Source organism: Pteropus medius, unplaced genomic scaffold, assembly GCF_902729225.1.
Source record: "Pteropus medius unplaced genomic scaffold, Ma_sr-lr_union100, whole genome shotgun sequence".
NCBI classification, from domain to species: Eukaryota; Metazoa; Chordata; class Mammalia; order Chiroptera; family Pteropodidae; genus Pteropus; species Pteropus medius.
Genome location: NW_024355205.1, coordinates 1,620,995 through 1,643,065, shown reverse-complemented (window position 1 = coordinate 1,643,065; position 22,071 = coordinate 1,620,995). Strand labels below are relative to the sequence as shown.

At 39.0% G+C, this 22,071-nt stretch overlaps 1 protein-coding gene across 1 annotated transcript in view; it reads right to left on the bottom strand.

The window, feature by feature from the left end:
• RANBP9 (RAN binding protein 9) overlaps positions 1-16,911 on the bottom strand; it is an 81,041-nt gene extending 64,130 nt beyond the window's left edge. Inside the window, exons 1-2 of the mRNA XM_039857802.1 lie at positions 16,019-16,911; positions 3,632-3,743 (exon numbers count right to left, since the gene is read on the bottom strand). Of these exons, the coding sequence (XP_039713736.1) occupies positions 3,632-3,743; positions 16,019-16,592 (686 nt within the window). The 5' untranslated portion in view covers positions 16,593-16,911. The remainder of the gene's footprint in view (positions 1-3,631; positions 3,744-16,018) is intronic.
• Between the last annotated feature and the right edge of the window lie 5,160 nt (positions 16,912-22,071).

The following is a 22,071-nucleotide window of genomic DNA, read 5'->3' as shown; positions in this document are numbered from 1 at the left end:
GAAATAATGCATATCAGATAAATTAAGAGGCAATTCATGGACCTAGAGGTTATTATGCTGAGTGAAATAAGTCAGACGGAAAAAGAAAAATACCATATGATTTTACTCATATGCAGAATCTAAGGAACAAAAAGAGCCAACTAATCAAAGTTAGAAACACAAATACAGAGGACAATATGGTGACGGACAGAGGGGAAGGGAGTAGTGGGGGAGAACGGGGTGAAGGGTTAAAGAAGTACAAATTAGTAGTTGATAGATGGTAACGGGGATGGGGAGCACGGCATAGGAAATGCAGTTAGCATTAATATATTGGCTAGGTGGAAACCTAGAGGAGAGGAGGAGCAATTTAGGGGCATCGTTTTATAAACTATATAAATGTCTAACTAATGTGCTGTATACCTGAAACTAATAAAACAATTTAATTAAAAAAATGAAAATAAAAATAAACACTCCTAATGATAAGCATATTCAGAGACATAACGGGATCCTAAATTTTAAGGAAAATGTTAAGGGCAAGCTCTCCACTTTCCTTTAAAGTTAGCATGGGGTTATAGAAAGAACATTAGGCTGGGTGTCAGAAGATAATTGTAGTCCTGCTCTACCACTACTCACTGTAAGAACCTAGACAGTATGTCACTTAATTTTACCTGACTTCACTTCAGTCTCTGTATTTACAGAGTATACTGAATAGTACCATCTATATATTTATATAATCGATATCTATAGTTTTATAAGTGTACATATGATATATATGTGTGCATGTGTATGTAGATGCAAGTACAGCATGAATGTTCTCTAGAATGCAGATGCTACTTTGTTCTTTTAGCATAAAATTTATGTGGTATAATCAAAAAAAAGAGGCAATTCATAAACAAATTTTGCTATTTCATGAGAAAATTTGCTGGAATGACAATTTCTCTTTAAAAAACTGAGATCTTGGACCCAAATATATATTTACCTGTCCTCATCTTGGATAAAAACACTATCTAAAAGAAAATTCAATTGTAAATTAAGTATAATAAGCTCTCAGATAAGCATGCACCACTACAAATGAAAGGTGACCAACAGTTGCTCTTTCTGGTCCATTCTTTACAAAATACCTCTTGATACAGTTAAATACATCTCCAGAAATATATACTTGGCCAAAATTAGAGAAAGGACTTGCTTTTCTTCTACGCATTTACTGTCCTTCCCTTCCAAAAGCATTGGGTTTGACCTAGAACTTTTTTCAAAAAGTTTACAAGAGAGAGAAATAAAATCTGACCAAAGAAATACAACAGACTTCTCCAAGAATATACAGGAGGTAGGTACTGTTTCTCATCCATTCATTTATTCATTCATATGAATGCTAGCTATAAATTAAGTACTGGAGTTACAGAAATATAAAATAGTCCCTTGCCATTGAATCTGTGAAGTTATATATCACCAAAAGACAGACAATTAAAACAATACAGATGTTATAATTAGCTTGCCCAAAATGTAAAGGAAGCATAGAAAAAGGCACAATCCTATTTTAGGGAGGAGAAGGTGCCACAAAAAAGGTACCTTTGCACTAGGGCTCGAAGAGTAGTTAAGCTAGGCAAATGGAGTAAGAGACAAGAGAAGGTGAACATAAGAAGTAGCACCAGAAATATGAGCCAGTATGTCCGGTCAGAGAACTACAAACATGACCTTATGGCACCACATACCTGTCAGCTACCAGGTGCATTTTTTGCAGGTATAGATTGTGATTTCTTAACCATTTCCACTGTTGTCAACAAATGATTACTATCAAAACAAATTACTGAGTTTGTTGGGGAAAAAAGGGCGGGTGGGGGTAAATAAAAACTAAAGATTCTCCAACATCATTACTGATTGGGGAAATATAAATGAAAACCACAAGAAACTACTAGATACTTATTATAATTGCTAAAAATTTAAAACACAAAAACATGACAATAGCAAGTGCTACTGAAGAGGCAGAGCAACAGGAACTCTCATACACTGCTGATGAGAATTCAAACTAGTACAGACACTTTGCAAAACAATTTGGCAGTTTCTTGTAAAGCTAAAATCGCACCTAACAACGCATCCAGTAATCCCACTCCTAGATATTTACCCAAGTGAAATAGAAACTCATTCACATATAAACCTGTTTATAAATGTTTATAGTGGCTATATTCCTAATTGCCAAAAACTGGAAACAACCCAGTCCTTCAGCTGAAGACTGGATAAGCAAACTGTGGTTGGTTCATCAAATCAGCAATAAAAAGGGCTGATCTACCAAGATATATTTAACAACAGGGATTAATCTCAAATGTGTTCTACTGAGTGAAAGATGCCAGACTTAAAAGGTTACATACTATATGATTCCGTTTATAAACCATTCCAGAAATGGCAAAACCAAAGAAACAGAAAACTAATCTGTGGTTGCCAGGGGCCAGAAATAGGAAAGAGTTGTTTACAAAGGGTTATGGAAGAATCTGGGGTGGGGGCAGGATAATGGAACTGTTCTATATATTGACTGTAGTGGCAGTTACATGACTGTACACGTGTAAAAAACTCACAGACTTACATGCTAAAAATGATAAATTTTACTGTACGTGAAATATACCTAATTTTAAAAATTAAAGAAAAAAAAGAATAAAGGATCCCAGCAACAAAGGGATAAGACTGAAAAATTAGAAAGGAGTTAGTTTTCATGAAGAATCCTGCTAAAAAGCTGTAATCGTAGAACTAGCTCAAACTGACCCTATCCTGTTTTTAACAAGATACTGAATTGTTTTTCAGACACAACAGAACAAAACTGCAAGTCATGCAGTGGAAGCCTGGGCAGAGGAGAGAATTTTGATCCCCCAATTACATCTGGAATCAAAGGACCTCCAATCCCACAATGAAGTTATCAGGAAATACCACAGGATAGATCCAATGATTTTGGGTAATTAGTTCTAACCAGAGATATGTACCAAAATTCCTTGAGGAGCTTTCTCAAAATGGCTATCTTGCCCAAGCTCTACTTCTGAAAAATACTGATCCAGGAACGTTGAGGGTAAGGCCCAAACTATTTTTAATAGTCCCATAAGTGATTCTCATTAACAGATACAAAGACAACACACTGATTACAAGTTATAAAGCAGTGATATAAAAGTTGGTTCCAGGATCTATAAGGAGTCCTAATTGGAAACTTCTAAACCACATCCTAACCCTCAGAAACTGCCTCCAATTGTGAGTGTACAAACACACATTTTCCTGATCTAAACCTGAAATTCTAAACCCCAACCCCTGTAAAACGCCATGAATTTCTGGGCTTTAGCTGGCTTTAAGAAGATTTAACTTCTCAGCAGACTTCAGAAAAAAAGACGGTGTAAGAAAAGGCATGGAAAATGAGTCACTGTCTATTGTCTAATTCCAATTCTCCATTTTACTGACAAATTTACCAGAAAAAACTTGGTTAATGTCACCAAACATTAGCTTCAACTAGTATATAACCAAAACCAGATCCAACCTGTTATACTAGCATATTCAGATTCCACTTTTCCAATTACCAAAATTTCCAAGATTCCAATTTTCCAATTACATCATAAACATCACGAATCAAAACAAAAATAATCACCCAAGAACAACAATTTTCCCCACCAAAGTTTACACTTACCCATCTCTTCCCTTACTGACAATTTTTACTTCAAAATAATAAATCCCACAGGCTGCTGGTATTGGGTGTGTGGCACGAACTGATGCTGCATCTTTTGGAGTTTTGCCATGACCTGCATATAAAACAGAAAGGAAAAAATTAAATGAGATATTCAAATGAAAATCTTAAATAATTCGGGAACAAATATAGTTTTTACAATGATATATACATTTCTGCTTCGATCAATACAAATAATTAAAGACTAATGAAACATTTATCATCACAATTAAACCAATATGCAAAATAGCCCAAGTGAGCCATGGAATTCTTCACACATTACTAGTTTTAATAAAATTTCAGAATCTGAACACACCAAACCTAGCAGTCCTTTATGAAAATTAAAGTATTTTAGAATAGACAAATTTTTAAGAGGAAAAAAGGCTGCATTTGAAGAACATGATGAGAATATGATCTTAATTTTATTAAAACAAAATTTGCATATTATTATAAAATTCCTAAACACTCTTCTGCCCAATGGCCTTTTTAAGCCAGAAGAATCTGTATCATAGAGTATATTTTTAAGTGAAATTTTATACAATTAGACTGAATTGGCAACACCGCTTTCTTACTTTAAGAATTTTTAATTTTGTTCTTTGACATATCATCATTAATTCTATATAGAGCCTGATTCATAAAATTTCTTTGGTCAATTGTAGCCTGAGAAATATATCTGATCTCTAGTTGTATTTTCTTTCTTTTTAAAGAATATAACACCATACCATTGCTGACATCTTTAGGAAATCTTAGATAATGCCTTCTAAACTTTTTACATTAGCTATTCCTCCTTTTTATCCCAGAGGGTTTCCTTCACTCAAAATCACCTTCCCTGTCTTTTGCTCAAGCAACAAATTACCTTGAAAGCTAGCATGTAATCAAAATCAAGTAAACGAGAGATAATATGCCCATATAACCACAGAAGATTAAAGACAGAAGCTGAAGTCGCTGGTCAGAAAGTACTCAAAGAGAGTGAATGAGACAAGCCTCCACAATTCCCAAAAAGGCTGTATGAGAAACAATTCTCTAAATCATTATTCAGGTGTTTTAGTTAGATGTGTTTTACCCAAGATTTCATTAATCTTTCAGTCATACTATAACGATATCTTCACAAGTAGCCGAATGCCCTTAAAATCGACCATGATTGTTTCAAAAATAAACCTTTTAAGTCAAAAATTATGTCTTATCCATATAATAACTATCACAAACCAATGACATATTTTCCCTTACCATATACTTTATCAAATTACCAATGCATACTCTATCATTAAACGGTTAAGTGTACACTTCCAATGGAAATAAGCGCATGTTCACATAGCCTAAAAGAAACTGACTGAACTCAACCACTCCTTTCTATTACCATGAAAACTTGTGTTCATAGATGTTTTAAGTACATGTACCATGAGCATAAGTAAGTACTCACTGGGAAGCAGTAAACCTGGCTAGGAAGATAAAAATGGAAACAGCAATATACAGATACCCCTAAAACTGCTTTAAAATATGCAGATAATAGATATACGCCAAGCTAAGTAAAAAAATAAATAAAAATAACGGCACAAATTTGCAGAATGACACCAGTCACTTTTTAAAAATAGACATTTAATAAATCATGGTTTCAGCAAAACATCTTTTTCAGTAAAAATATGTTAAAATAACTGAGTAGCCTGGGGAAAGGTCATGTATACTAAATGCATTTTAAAAATTTAGACAGTCAAATATAAATCCAAAGAAAACCTTAATTAACCCTGGAGTCCTAAACTAACTAGCTTTTATATTTGGTTTTGGTTTTTTGGAAGGGAAGTAACCAAAATTTTTAGGGATAAGGTAAACTCAAGGTCTACTTAATAATAACAATAAGAACAAATGATATTTAACATACATTTAATACTATGTGAAAGGCACTGTTTAAGATAATTATATTTATTAACTCATTTAGTATTCAAAACAACTTACTAAGTAGGTATTATTTATTTTTATTTCAGTTGAAACTAAAGGAAGATAAAACAACTTGTCCAAGGTCATACTGCTGTGTGAGAATTCCAAACCAGCATTTGTGCTGGGATTTAAATTCAAGAAGCCTGATCCAGTGCAGCTCTGAACCCACATGATTTAGTTACAATGAGGATGTTGAGATCATTTCATATGTATTCCCATCTCCTATCTTTGCTACTTCTATGGAAAAAGGAAAAGAAAATATTTAGAGTAAACAGCCTCTCAAAAGTACTAGGTGCTTCTGTACAGATTTTTCTCATTCGATAGCTATGAAATAGGTATTAACTTCATATTTAAAAATGGAAAGATTCTTACAGGTTATATAACTCGCCCAAAATTAGTAGAATCATGTGTTAAATCCACGTACGAATTAAAATCCCCTACATTTTTCCATTACGCAAAAATAACTGTAAAAAACTACACAATCATAAATCTTCAAGGTTCTATTATATTCATTATTATGCTCTACTAAGACATTGTAGAAAAATGTTAAAAGGATTTGTTTCATTTTTAAATTAAATTTAAAGACTTAGGAAAAAGTCTGGATGCCAGATTAAAAGGACTCATACTATTTCTCAGGTGAGACCAGTAATATCAGAATGAGGGGCCTATTTCTAATAATGCTCATCAGCAGGAGGTTTATTACCTTAAATTCTGTAGTGACCAAAAAACAACCTCACACTACTAAAGTGTAAACTTTTAAAACACGAAGTCTTCAATTTAAGTGTTTTCTACATGGCTCAAGAAGAAAATACATTTATTGTTTCAAAACTCTAAGGCCAGCAAGGTTAGCTCTTTCTATTCAAATAACCTGTAGACTGCATTTCACTGAAATGAAAATGATCTGAATAAAAAGCCCACCTTCCATCCCTCTCCACTCTCTAACATGCAGCCAAGTGCCTTTCTCGGGATATAAATCAGCCTTCCTTGTACTACTATCCCTCAATACAATTGCAATTCCTTCTTAAAAGCCTACGAAAAAGATCAACTTCCTGAAAACCTTGTTTGATCTCACCATCCTCCTGCATTGTCCAACTCTTTCTGTTCCAGCCACATTTGCTGGGCCAGTCTTTGCTCAAACAATTCTCTCTACTGGAGAGCTCTACCCTTCCTTCTCAGCCTGGTTAGGTCCTACTCATCCTTTAGATCTTAGCCCAAGCTTCACCTCCTCAATTATTCATTCTCTAACCTCTCAGCCTTGGTCTAACCTCTTTTTTATATGCTCTCATAGCAAAATGCTTCTTTCCTATATTAAACATTAACACACTTTATACTTGTGATTTTGTTTTTGCATTTTAATTCCTACTGACATCCACTCTAACTTCAATCATTCCTTCCTGGAGCCACACTCTAAATTCTGACATCACCTGAAACTATTCCACCTCAGAAATAAATTCTCATAAAATCTGTTCTGCTACAAAACACACTTGAATACAAATTGTGTATCTTGATACAAATTAGCTCATATGCACTTGATAAATACGGGAATGATGTCAGCATAATAAAGAAGTCATTTAGTTGATAACACAACTTTTCCCGATACATTAATGAATTAAAGAGAAAATTTTAGCAATAAAATAAAAGGCTCTAAGTCAAAAAAGGCTGGGATTCCTACAGAAGTACATTCCTATAATGCCCAATGTTTAGTGGCTTCAGAAACTGCTATACCTACCACTATCTAAAGCCATCTGGGGAAAATTCAAATGCAGTACAGATCAAAAAGTGCTAAGATAGTTCATCTTTGTTTAGATCAGTATGGACTCATGCATCTCATGCATATTTATTTTATACTTTGAGTTATAATTCAATACTACTTTATTTTGTTGCTCAAAAGCTACTGGAAGCTTTTTCAGTTGGCTCCTCTGGCACTCCAACATACTTCCATTATGTGTTTTTTTTGTTTGTTACTTTCTGGTACTATAAGATGCTAGAGGCTCATCTTGTATATTTCCTGTCCCAGAGGCTCATCTTGTATATTTCCTGTCCCAGTACTAAAATCAGCCATTTCTCCAAGGAGCCCTGGCTCTTTTTACTGCCAAGTGGCATTAGAATGCATGCTCAAGGTACTAGGCGTGCTTGTTGTTACTTTTAGGTCCTCTCTTTGACAAAAGCAAGGAAATATATGTATGTAAACTAAACCCCTCTATATACACATATCTGTATTTCCATATGTAATCATCTGTGTCAATATTAAACTAAATACAAGTTCATACTTTTGTCTCCAACTCTAATCCATTATCATATGCATCATTCTAACCTCCTCCCCACCCTCAATTTCCTTATTTGTAAAATTCCACTCCACGGTAAGAGACCCAGCTCCCACCAGCTGCCATCCATTTATTTAATTGTTCAGTTCTGGTATAACTGCATAGCAGTATCAGAAATGTTAACTCATATCCCCATGGAATATGACTTTATCAACAAGGGTTCAGTGCTTATGTAGTTTATTTTACCTTTAGTTTTACAGACTCCACTGATTTCTAGTTACTTAGGTCAGCACCTTTCCCCTCGCCTTCTCTGAGGCTGTTTCATACAATTGTAAAAGATAGTGTGGTCACATGTGCATTCTCTCCTGGGATTTTCCCCTCTCTTCTAAGTAATTTTTTAATTTGTATACGTTAAGGTTCACTCTTCAGGCTATAAAACTCTATGGGTTTGATAAATAAACACAGTGTCACGTATCCACAATTACAGCATCATATAGAATACTTTCACTGCTCTAAAAGATCCCCTGCTTTGCCAATCCCACCCTCTCTCCTCTCAAGCCCCTGAAAACAACTCATCTTTTTACCATAGTTTTGCCTTTTCCATAATGTCAATTTCCATAAAGCCAATTATAATGGTTTCGATATAACTAAAATCATACAGTATATAATCTTTTCAGACTGGCTTCTTTCACTTAGCGATATGTATTTAAGACCCATTTTGTCTTTGAAAGGGTGGATAGGTCATTTCTTTATCACTGAGTAATATTCTACTGTATGAATGTACCAGTTTATCCATTCACCTTTTGAAAGACGTCTTGGTTGTTTTGGGCAATTAGGAGAAAACTTACTATGAACATTCACCTGCAGGTGTTTGTGTGGGCATGAAATTTTCAAATCAGTTGGGTAAATACTGAGGAGCTCAACTGCTGGATCATATGGTTTAAAACTATGTTTAGCTTTGTTAGAAACTGCCAAACCATCTTCCAAAGTGACTGTATCATTTTGCATTCCCACCAGCAATGTCTGAGAGTTCCTGTTGCTCGGCATCCTCACCAGCAATTGGCATTGTCAGGTTTTCTTTGGATTTCAGCCATTCTAATAGCTAAAGGTATGCATTTCCTCTCTGTTTAAAAAGAAGCGGAAAAAGGGCTAAATGTTGAATCAGATTTTTATTTTTGATTAGCACTGTCAAGCACTCATATCTCTAAGAAGGAAGCCCAAACCCCAGGGCTTAAGGATGTGAAGAATCAGCAGCCTGTAATATTGGGCACAAAGGCCAGTGGAAATTTAACTGGGCTTGTATTTTATGAGGGCTGTTATTTTTGCAGCACTCTGGTTACAAGGTTCCACAGGTTTAAGTGGTCTGCCCAGCCCTATTTTTCCCATAAGCCTTGCAACTTTTAGAGTGCAATTTTGTGGAAAACTTGGTTTTTCCAGCAACACATTTTTGGCATTATAGCAGAAATGCCTATACCTTCCTCTAGGATGCAACATCCTATCCTCTCCCCTTTCTAAAGACTTCACTTCTACCCTTTCTCTTCAACATCAAGGGAATTCCAATTCCCTGCACCCTTTCTTGGTTTGTTTTTTTTTCTCCTTTTTCCTCATCCAGAAGGGGCTACCTGGTAATTACTTTAAAGCTCCCAAATAAATTTGATTTCCCTCATATGCCTATCCTTTCATCCAACCCAACCAGCAAAACGACAGCCTTAGATCAATATCATAATCTACCTTCCCTACTCCTGCACTGAGCTGAGCAGTTGGCCTCTGATGAATAAAGTCCAACAATCTTGCAAATAGCCACCACTATGAACTAATGATGTCAGTTGGGTTGTCACACTGCTATTATCAACAATACACTCAGAAATCTTTAGTTTGTTTCCCATTCCCCTCGGTGGCTGGTCCACATTTTCATCATTCGCTTTAAGTCCTCTACGTGAACTCAGTGAGTAAACTACCTTGCCTACTTTATCATAAAACGGGACTTAAGTGGGACTCCACCATTATATATGGTCACGTTCTACTCTCCACTCTACTACAAACTAGTCTGTGTCCATACCCATCTTCACTCTACCACTATTATCAGAGAAACAGATGTACTCTCCTCTCCAAGACCATCCTATGCTCCTGAACTGCTTTCCTCCCTCCAAGCCCTTACTGTCAGTCTTCCAAGCTTGTATTTTCATCCTTTCTCCTCAATCTATAAGAGCACAGTATCTCAAAAATGTATACTTTTCAGTGGTTGGTGGTAAGCATAATGAACTTTTTAAAAAACTTTAAGGTAATAAAACAGGTATAGTTACATTTACCTGGCTTGTTAAAATATGTTAAATTTTGTAGACTTTTATTAGGACTCCATACCTTACACCAGCATACTCTCATCTAACTTGTCATTTCAGTTTTACCCACAGAGCCGAATTAAAATGAGACTTACTTAGAAATCATACAATAGTCTCTAACACAGTACTTTCCAAATGGATTTTTAGGGATAATTTTGCTTCTGTGGATTTTCATCTTAAATGCTGCCATTAAAAGCTAATTTCCAGGTACTATGTAACTCCACTCTCAGCCAGTCACTTTAAAAAAAAAAAAAAAAATCCTGCCTTAACCTCCATTCCCCTCTAGATACTGCCTAATCTCTTTCCTCACATATATTTATTAAGAGTAATCTATATTCGCTATCCTCTCTGCTTGGTTCCTTCTGTTTATTCTGATTTTTGCCCCATTATTTAATTCAAACTGTTCTCTCTAAAGTCATGATAATCTAATTTCCAAATCCAGTGGAAAATTTTTTTGTGCCTATAGCACTAAACCTATTTGTTGCACTTGACACTAAAGATCGCTTCCTCATTTCTGATACTTCTCTGCTCAGCCTCTGTGACACCACACTCTCCTCTTAACTATTTCTTCCTGGGTTCCATCTAGTCTTTTGATGTTGGTGTTGCTCAGGGTTCCATCTTTGGCCCACTGCTCTTCTCACTTCACCTGCTCTCGTACACTGAGTTTCAACTACGACCTAGAGGTGACTCCCAAATCAGTTATGATTTAGATATCTCCCAAGCTCAGGGCAATTATGGTCCATGCCAATCTTCCTAGGAGAATCTGCCTCGCACACTGTCCCTACTGAAAAGAAGTGGAGCCCAGACCATCCTCGTGCCAGGAGGATGTTTTGTATTTCATAACTAATCTCACACCCCTTTACCTGATTCGACAAAGGTCAGCACCTGACGTAAAGGCCATCAGGCCACCAATTCACACCGTAGCATATAATAAAAAGCTCTGTAAGAGTGATGACAATTAGGTAGAGGCCAATTTGGTAAGTCTCTTAGGAATCTGAATTAGGAAGGAAAGGATAAGCCAGTCAATGGCGAAAAGAAAAGTAAGAAAACCAGACACTAGTGACTGTAGCTGAGTCATTTTAGCAAGAGGATAAAGTGAAAAGTCATGAACTCCAGCTGTTGTGATTACTTGGAGCCACCTTAACTCCACAAGACCTGTTTCTGTTCTTTCCGTAAACCCTGCTTCTTTGGCTGCTTCTTGTTTCCATGAAGTCAGATTATCACATGGCTAAAATTCCCATCTTTACTCATCTCCAAATATATTGTAATACTTCCTTGCAATCATTATTTGATTCATGGTTCATTGCAAGAACCTAACAGACTAGAAACAAGCATCAGCATTGATCTCTCTCTCCATCATTCTATCACATCCTGACAGTGTTACCATAAAACATCACAAAAGAGTCTGCTCTTCTCCGCCCTTACCACTGACAAAGTTCAAGTCCTTTTTGATATGGTCTGTTTCAACAGCCTTTAAATGAGTTTGCTATTTTCCAGTCTTGTACCCCCTGAATCTATCTTCTAATTAGTTGTAGAATCTTGGCAAAAATGAAAATAAGCCAGTTGCTTCCTATTTAAAATCCTTTAATGATTCCTCATCTCTTACAGAAAAATATCTAAGCTCAATGAAATATTCTATAAGGCCTCTCACGATCTTTTTCCAGCTGCTCCTTGTCACACACTTAAATCTCAACAACCCCAAACTGCTTGTAGATCCAAACAAATGCTTTAATTCTCTACGTCTTTTCAGTTGTAATGCCCAGCCCCTCCTCTTTCCCTGGAGACCACTTATCTTTTAAGACTACCACTGGCCTCGTCCTCTCCTAAAGCTGTACCTGATCCACTAACTTCATCCCTTCTTATGTCAGCCTGGTGTAGATGCTCCTGTCCTCCACAGTACTCTTTGTAACAATTCCCTTACTACACTCACTGTTTTATGTTCTTTGATCTCTCTGAATTCAAAGACAGTATCTCATGGACCTTTGAGTACCCAGAACCTGGCACGAAGTAAACATTCACCAAAAACTTGTCAAATAAATGAAAGAATAAATAAATAGAGAGCAAGGCATATATACAAATTATCTAGCAGAACATGTGCCAGAGCAACTGCTCAATAAATTATCATTACTATTGCCTATTTTTCTGTTAAATAGGATTATTAGATCACATGATTCTTGCAGTTACCAACTGGCATTTTTATAGGTAAATTTCCCAAAATTCTGGCAAAGGGATCCCTGAGAAAAGCTGTTTGGTTTTTAAATTCCTTGATTTTGAGGAGCATTATTACATCACCCCCATAATTTTTTTTTTTTTTTACAGTAGAAAAGTTTTATTAGAAGGGAAAATACACTTCCAGACATGGAAGTGGGCCTGAGCAAGAGAAGCGTGGCTCAAAAGGCGATCACCCACATAATTCTTTTAAGACATTTGTACTGGCAGGCAAATATTTGTTGAGATATCTGTTCAACCTTAAGAAGTGCAAGAAATCAGTGTTAAAGGTCTAATGACTGGTGATATGGAGGGAGAGGGGAGTTAGGCATACCAAAAGTTCAACCTATCTGATGAGATAACTATTATTAATAATGCTTCAATTAAAAAGTACAATTCACTATTTCACTGCTTCCCATCATTCCCAACCTTCACTTACCTTGTGTTTTAAGCCGCCCTAAATCAGTATAATCAAGATGTCTTGACTTTTCCATAGCATTAGTGTGTTCCAGGTGACACTTTTCCCCCAAAGGAAGTACTTTTAATGTCAACTATTCTTCAAAAAGTTCTAAATGTGATCAATGGATTTTACCTATTTGAGATAATTAAGTCTCACACAAATTGAAATAAACAATACGGTATAGTGGAAAGAGCACTAAATTTAGAATCAGTGAAAATTAGTTTTCAATCCTGGCTTGTGATGGGGGACAACCTAACCTCCACGTATTCCCACTTTCTCACATCTAAAATGAGAATTCCACCATCTTGTCCAACTTCCACTTGTATCAAAATGCTTTCTAAAGTATCCAAATAGTGATAACTTCACAAATATAAAAAATGCAATCTGTAACTGAAACATTTAGATTAATCTAAATTCATATTCCTTAAAATGCTTTAAGATAGAATAAAGTTATCATAACTCCTTATAACTAAGTCTAAACTTGTCACATTTGTACTTAGTCAAAGCTGAAAAGAACTTTAAAAATAAAAAGAAAGAAACATGCCTGAGTGTTTCAACAGTTGGTGTGTGACTGCTAAGCAAAAGGTCTTTTTAAAAATTTTAGTATACACACTGCTAGTCCCCTGCAATCCAAACTACTCTGCTTGTCCCATATTGTTTAACATTAATCCCTTCAAATCACTTAAAGAATCATACTGCTTCTAAAAACAGTAATTTCAACTTAGAATAACCTCTTAAAAACAGAATATGGTCAGAGCAAAAGAAACCAAGATATTTATTTCTATTTCAAAGGTAAGGGAAATCCTCATTTTGGAAAATAATTATCATCAATCCTTTGAAATTCTGTAATATGCAAAAATACTTTGTGAACAGTGGCTTTTAATGTTAAAAAAGTGTCTCAAAATACTCAGGTAAAAACAATGCAGTGCAATGACAGGTTAAATAAAATTCACCCTTCTTATGTTGACTTCAAAGTTTTATTACCCACTACCTATGACACTTCCCCTTTATTCCCTTCCCTTGTTACTGGGACGGAGTTGCCCAGTACTTTTGATGTAGTTCACTCAGAAGGCACACAGAAAAACAACAGGAAAAAACCACCCAACACATTAAAATAAGAGGAAGAGGCTGTAGAAAGGGGAAAAAGAGACTGTGTTTGTGACAGGGGAAAGGGAGAGACAAAAGAAAGACAGAAGAGAGGGACAGAAAAAGGACGACAAACAACAAAATCTGTTTTTCCGGAAATAATGGTTTATGTTTATAAGAGTGAGGTTGCCAGAAAGTGAATCCTAGTATTACACAACAGAAACTAATGAAGAGGCCAACAGGAAAAATAATTGAGACAGTAGTGTCATAAATATTTCAAACTTCAACCAATTTCGCATGTACTTTTCTCTGACCTAAATCATCAATTTTATGTAAAAGTAGTAAAACTAATCAAGCCACATTATAGTGCTAAATCAACTGTAATCATTAATCACGTATCATGGAAATTCAGACCTGGAAATTTCCTTCCCAACAATCCAGCTCGGCTCCCTCATCACTCAGAGGAAGAAATTGAGGCCCTGTTTTGTAACATGCCTAAAATCACAAATGATTTTGCAGGACTCTTTGTTCAATCATCTTTCATTTTTTTCTGCCTCTGATTTTATAAGCTAATTATTAACCATCAACCATAAATTTAAAATAAAGTTTTGTCAAGACTAACAAAAAGCTTTTGGTGGCCAGGTCAAAAGTAAGCACTGTTCACACAAATTAAAACACAAAATTAAATAACAGTCTTCACAGGTTTTAACAAAATGTCCTAACTTAAGAAAAAAATCAAAGGCTAGATATTTTGAAATTTTCAGCCATTTAGGTTAAGGAGCAAATTTAAAATATGACAGTTGGTCTCTGGATCTATGGATAAAAAGAATATTCAACAAGGCCTACTTTTGTGTCAAATTATTTGGTACATTTCTGTCGCCATTCTCCTTTCTGATTAAACAGTAACTTGTTTATCAAGGTTCTTCTCAAATTTCAGTCCTGTACACTTTAAGAATTTAACCACAACGATTGTTTATACCCTCTATAGCTCTGTCACTAGGACCTGAAGAAAACCCTCCCTTTGTAGCCAATCAAAATGAGGCTGCTTTGAATGTAAAAGCTCCTGATTCAGGTTTGGGGCCTAAAACCTGGATATGTTTCCAGACAGACCAATACATTGGATTGTTCCTTTCCCTCCCCCGCCCCCTAGACAAGTAAACTTGACGCATGCTATTAATCTGGGCTACATCTCAGAAATTATCATAGCAAGTTATAATTTTACATTCAACTGATCTGCTTAAAGCTTTGTTTTAACATAGCAGAGGTAGGTGAGGGAGGAGGGAGACATGCCTAAGGCTTTTTAATTGCAGGTGTAAAACATACCAATTTTCTTTAAAATACTAAATAACATTTTAAAAAATCCTTGTTTTTCAACCAGACTTCATACAATGCCGACATGTAAATATAGGGCATTTCCAATCAGTAGTGGTAGGTTTCCGCTCCCCGAAGAAAACGCGGACTCCTGAGGTTTCACCTCTTACCCTCCCAGTTGCTTTTAATAAGAGACACCGATGGCAAACTTGGGTCACTTGTCCTTTTGTCCCCCTTGACAATCTCTGCCCTACTAGTTTCCACTGATCACACCTCCCCCTATATTTCCTTAATGAGAAATTATACCTCAGAATAGTGCCTCTCTTCCTCCCCATGTAAGAAGAGAACGCCTGACCCATCGCCACCTGGAGAACAATGTAATCCAACTCCGAGTCCATGGATTCCTCCATCCAAGCTCTAAGATTTATCTTCAAGGGAAATCAAAAGCGAGTTGTGTCCTGTCATCCTGGATTCCCTCAAGGTGTCCTACTCCTGGCCTAGGATTGCCCGCTCCACTATACCTAGGAGCAGTATACTCACCTTCTTTTTCCAAGCATCTGGCCCCTTCCCCTCGCACCTTTCACCGCGACCCCAATCCCACCCTCGGAGAAGCAGCACCGGCGGCGAGTCACCTCCGAGGGCACCCAGCCCCGGGAGGGAGGGGGTCGGGAGCAGGTCGGGAGTAGGCAGTGGCGGGCGAGACACTTCGGGTCAGTGGCCCCATTCCCACCGCAGGACAAACGCCCAGTACCTTTGTAGTGCACCCGCAGGTTGTTCTGCGAAAGGCCGATGTAGCTGAACTTGTCCTTCGGGCTCCAGGACCGAGGCAGCGGCGTCTCCTGCTCGTCCACGGCCGGGTAGAGGCGCTTCAGCCGCCGCTGCAGCTCCTTCTCCTGCTCGTTCAGGGCCGAGTCCCCGTGCGGGAAGGGGGCCGCGGCGCTGCAACCCGCCGCCAGGGCCGGGGCCGGGGCGCCTCCTGCAGGGCCGGAGCCCGTGGCGAGACCCGAGGGTGCGGGGGGCGCGCTGGCGGGGGCGGCGACCGAGGAGGGAGGAGGGGGCGGCGGGGGCGGCGGCGGGGCCGCGGTGGCCGGGGGCGGCGGCGGCGGCGGCGGCGGGTGGAGGAGCAGGGCGGCCGCGGCGGCCCCCAAGCCGCCGCCGCCGCCGCCCGCGCCGCCGCCGCTGCCGGGCGAGCCGGCCGGAGAAGAGCCGGCGCTGACTGCCGGGGGCGCGGGCAGGACGACTCCGGAGACGGGGGCTACGGCCGCCGGCGATGGTGGCGGCAGCTGCTGCTGTTGCTGCTGCTGCGGCGGCGGCTGCCCGGACATCCCGGCCGCGACTCAGCCTGCGGCCACCTCCACCTCTTCTCCTTCCTCCTCGGCGTCCCGGGGGCGCTGTCGCTGCGGCCGCCGGCACCAGGCGCCCAGTCCGCCCGCCCCGGAAGCAGGCGGCGGGCCGCGCGCCGAGGGAGAGCGCGACGGTTGGGGGGCTCGGAGACCGGGAGTGCGCTGCGGGCCCGGGGAGGCCCCAGAGAACGTTGGCCGGAGCGCGGGCGCGAGCCGAGGCGCCGAGGGCGGGGGCGAGGCGGGAGCGCGAGCGGAGGAGGCGCGGTGGCAGCCGCCGCGGCCGCTGCTCTCGCGGCTGTTTCCCGGCGGGCGGGCCGAGCCGGCGCGAGACGCTGCGCGCGGGCGGCGCTGGGCGAGGAGGCGGGGACGGGGCGCGCGAGCGGTGCGGTGGGCGGGGGAGCGCGGGGGGCGACGCGCGCGGCCGGAACGGCGGAGTCCCCTTCCCGGCCCGCCAGCCGCTGGCGGACGGGACGTCGGGTCCGGGCGCGGGGTCCTTTCCTCCTACCCGAGCCGGCTGCCTCCCCCAGCTCGCCCCGACCCTACCCGGGAGAATCTCCTCCTACTTTACTTCTTTTTGTTGTCGGCGCCCCACCTCCCCACCGTAGGGTTCCCCTTGGAGTGTCGGTGCTGCTCCTCGCCCAGACGAAAGTAATCGAGTCCCGCTGGGGCCGCCGCGAGCCCGGCTCCGGGGGCCCAAACCGGGTCCCGAGGTGAGCAGTCTGGAGCGTGCCCGCGGGTTCCCCAGGACAGGTTCTTGTTGGCTGCCTCCCTCTTCCTGAACCTGCTGTTCTTGCTTCACAGTATTTAATACGTTAACGTTATCCTACGAGTGGAAACCATTTCCGAAGAGGCAAAATATCCCACCTAAAATAGTGAGCATTGTATTAATTTTATGAGGACTTAAAGTGAACTTATAGTGGTGGGAGGTGTAACAGGAATACTAATAAAGACTGGCATATCTTCAAAGAGCAGGAACGTGAGCTGTATGAAGAGAAAGTTATAGTGTGTAGTTAGGAAGGGCTAGAGACGTCAGAACGTTTTATAGACTCATTAATTTTCATAACAGGCCTCTTTGTTAGGTAGCAAAGAATTATGCCCATTTTTTAAACAGGGAATATTCACTGAGGTCAGCAGAGTCAAAAATAGGACTTCCTACTTTGCAATTCCCAGAAGAGTTCTTTGCTTGGTCGACTATTTGGGCACAATTTGCCAAGTGTTGCTCTCTGACCCATCCTAGCATTACTATTTTGTTTTCACCACTTCCCTATGTTTACGTTATCTGTTCCTTAGCTGGCAAAATTGAATTTCACACGTGCAAACTACACGATGTAAATTCTGGTATTTTGTTTGCTTCTAAAAATATGATGGTAATTGTTTAGCCGAATAAGCAAGGAACAATTTGCTGAATAGAGATTTATTTTGTTTTGATGACGGTAGGTAAATGGTGATTTAACTCAAGGCTCTCAATATCTGGCCAGAACTAATAGTCATATAGTCTAATTTCTCCCTCAATTTCCCAGACAACTAGATGCCCATTTGTCCTTTAATAAAAATATACAATAATTCTAACTTATTGTTTGATGACTCTTTCAAGCCATTGCGCTTTAAATTACAGGATGTCATTGTAGTTAATTGTGCTAAAACTTTCATTTATATTACCATAACAATGAGTTAAATGTAAGCCAATCTCTATTTAAATATTGGCTAGCCAAGGTAGAATAAATGGGCTCCAAGCCTCAGCAAACTTTCTTGAAATCGTCAAGGTTTTATTTATGAAGGTGTACTTTTTTTTGTTTGCTTTACTTAGAAACTACTTAGAACTCTGCATATTCTAAGAATGATTAGGAGAGTAAAAGTATCTGACATTTTGTCAGAAGCTTTTATTATAAGAGTGGCTGGTTGTTCTCCAAACAAACAATCTCAAGAAATTAATGATTTCAGTTTGGGGAAGGATGCTGTGAAGTGGGCACCACTCATACTGAAGGTGTCAGAGAACGTTGATAATGTCATTTTAGAAAGGTATGTATTTGGTGATATTTATAAAAAGATGTGAAGGTGTTCATGTTTTTCGACTTAATTCCTACAAAAAAAAAATCAAAACAAAGCAAGAAAAGCTAAAATGTGGAAGAAATTTAGGCCTAAAAATGTTCAACAGGAAGTACTGATAGATGAAATACGGAAGCAAACTAAATGGTCAACATGAAGAGACCATTGGAAGAAAGCATTGTATACACCACTCAATGGAATTAAGACTGCAGGAGCACATATAACACATTTGTTTGAATTTTTTTTTTTTTTTTAATGCATCCTCTCTGGAAATCAGAATTGCCAAAAGAATGAGACCAACCAATTAGAAAAAGACACTCTTCCCTCTTGACTTAGTGGATATTGGACTCTATTTCAGACCCACTCTCTCCAGGCCTCTTGCACAGGCACAGGCTGAAAGAAATATTATATGGCCTCAAAAAATGGCTTTGAATACATGGAAAAGTGATTTAGATGTGCTAAATGGAACAAGGCTATACAATAGTTATATATTGCTAAAATTGTTACCAAAAAGACATGAAAGAAAATCCCAAAATATTTTTATAATGGACGGTTATGATACATAATTAAAACCAAAATTTAATTATGAAATAGTAGACTTGTGCATAGAGATGTAAGTGGTAAAAATCTATTCGCCTTGAACTTCTTCACACTCTTTTTGCACCTTTGTTTTCGGTCTTTACTATGTATTGCTATAATATTGATATATATCTGCTGAGGTTCTCAGTAGTTAACAATAGGAGACGATTCTGGCTTTCTTAAATAGTAGGAACTTATTGGAAAGATATTGGATGATTCTCAGAATTGACCGGAAAACTGGACAACCAGCCCACATTCAAGGGGAGGGGATAATAAAGGGCATGAATATCAAAAAGTGGGGATCTTGCAGGCCATCTTTGAAAGCTGCCTATCACAGAGTTGTGGCAACTTCCGGTGAACCCAGGGGAACTGGACTTGCCACACACACACACCAAATATAGCTCTAGACCAGGAATTGTCAAACTTTTTTCTGTAATGGGTCAGATAGTAAATATTTTAGGCTGCACAGGCCATATAGTGCCTGTCACAACTACACAACTTTGTCATTGTGGACGAAGCCATAGATAATTTGTAAACCAATAGATGTGGCTGTGTTCAGATAAAACTTTATTATAAAAAAAGATAGCAGGCTGGATTTGGCCTACAGGCTATAGTTTGTGATCCCTGTTCTAGACCAATTTAATAATGTCCCTTATAATCTATTCTCAACACTAAATGACAAGACCAAGTCACTGGCAATGAAATTCCAGCATTCAATAAGTTCACTTTATTTTAAGAATGTGTGCTGCACCCTAGAGTTCTGGACAAGCCTACCATGTGTGAATAGAGTCAGGATATTTTGGCAGCTCATGTGTGGTAAATTGAAATGCATGGCAAATGACTGAACAGTGCTAAGAAACTACAGCAGGAGGGAGTCCCAATTGGGAGTGCACTGTCGCATTTATTAAGTACCTATTACGTAGGGGAACCCTGCGTTAGATTCTGGGCATGGAATAAGAAAAAGAGGAAAGAGGGATTACAAAGCTGAACACATGAATTAGAGCAGTGGGGATTTGCTGAGTGGAACCCAAGATTCTGCATTTCTCACAAGCTTCCAGGTGGTGCCACTGCTTCTTGGCCATGGACCATTCTTTGAATAGCAAGGACTTAGAGAAACAGTTAATGCTCTTTAGAAACAAGGGCTTCAAAGAGTCCAAAGCCAGATAGACAAAGCCTAACGAGGGAGGACTTTCATGCTGTCTTGGCCAGTCTGGGAAGGTGATGCTGGCTATAAACAGACAAAGAGATAGTATTCCTGGGGCTTAGAGTTCAGGGCAAAGGAATCTGCAGATTCACATGGAATAATACAAAAGCACAATTCCATATTCATGTGTGAATAAAATGGCTACAACCCAGTATTAATAAAATACATGTGGAAAATCCAAAAGTTATTAAATTTAGAAAAAAAGCTATTTGTTAATCTGTTTTAGAAAAATTGGAACAAAAATTGGAGTTTTGGCTTAAAGAACCTGAGCTAACAATTATTTAACTAGTTAATCTATGTTTGGTCTCTCGATTTTCCTCTTAATTTTTCCTTCTGCTTTTTCTAGTTCACTGTAACTCTTTCATTTGCCAAAGCTCACATTCTTTTTCTTTCATATTGATTTCTATGTTCACTCTTTCTTGTTTCTTTATAGCAATACAAAAAATGCACCCAAAATGGAGTAACAACAGGAAGCAAATAGAAACTCACTTCCTTTGTGCTGTCTCCGTCAGTGTTGGTAGGCCAGATAAGGTTCTTGATGGAATCATGGAATGGAAAGGCTGCCCTAGAATTTCTCTGAGTTCCAGGCAATGCCACCTACTGGCCTAGGAATGGCCGTGGGTTCAGTGGATTCTAAAATGTGCAAGCAGCCAAAGGCATGGTTTTAGTACATTCAGGCTGTTATAACAAAATAAAATAGACCGTCTAGCTTATAAACAACAAATGTTTATTTCTCACAGATCTGGAGGCTTAGGAAGTCCAAGCTCAAGGCGCCAGCAACTTTTAGTGTCTGGTGAGAACCTGCTTCCTGGTTCATAAATGGCTGTCTTCTCACTGGGGTCTCTCTGGAATCTCTTTAACAAGGGCACTAAACCCATTATGAGGCTCCACCTTCATAACCTAGTCACCTCTCAAAGGCCCCATCTCTAAATACCATCACATTGGGGATTGGGTTTCAACTTATGAATTTTGGAGGGACACAAATTTTTAGTTTATAGCTACAAAGTTAGGGAAGAAACAGGAAAAAGGAAGATAAAAGTTGGAAATAGAAAATATGAGAGAGGAATAAAAGATATGTCCTTAAATGACAATGATAATTAGTTCCCCAAAGTGCTAGACATTACTGCAAGTTATAACTTGCCTACCCACTGGGGGTTAGCCGCCTTGTGTTTTCTGAGATGTGAGCTGCATTTCAGTCATGGTTTACTGAGTACTTACTATATGCAATACATAGTGCTAAGCAGCAGATGGACATTAAAAAAAAGAAAAAGAAAAAGAGGAACTTAAGGTCCTTGCTCTCAAAAAGTTTATAGTTTTGTGGGAAAGGATATTATTTACACAACCAATTTCTCAGAGTAGAGGGAAAAGTACTATATAATAGAGACAAAAAGCACCATATTCTAGGAAAAGTAATTCTCCATTCTAACCCATTATTATAGGTAAAATGAATTAATTTTTCAATTTAATCTTCTTTGCACTTAGGTTAGAGCATGGAGATACAAACACACACACACATCCTTTTTTATCATTATAGTCCTTAAAGAAGGTGCAAGGCCTAATTTTCAATCTAAGTAAATATCAAAAGAAAGTAACTTAGTGAAACAATTCATGTCACAATTCACTTTCTTCATT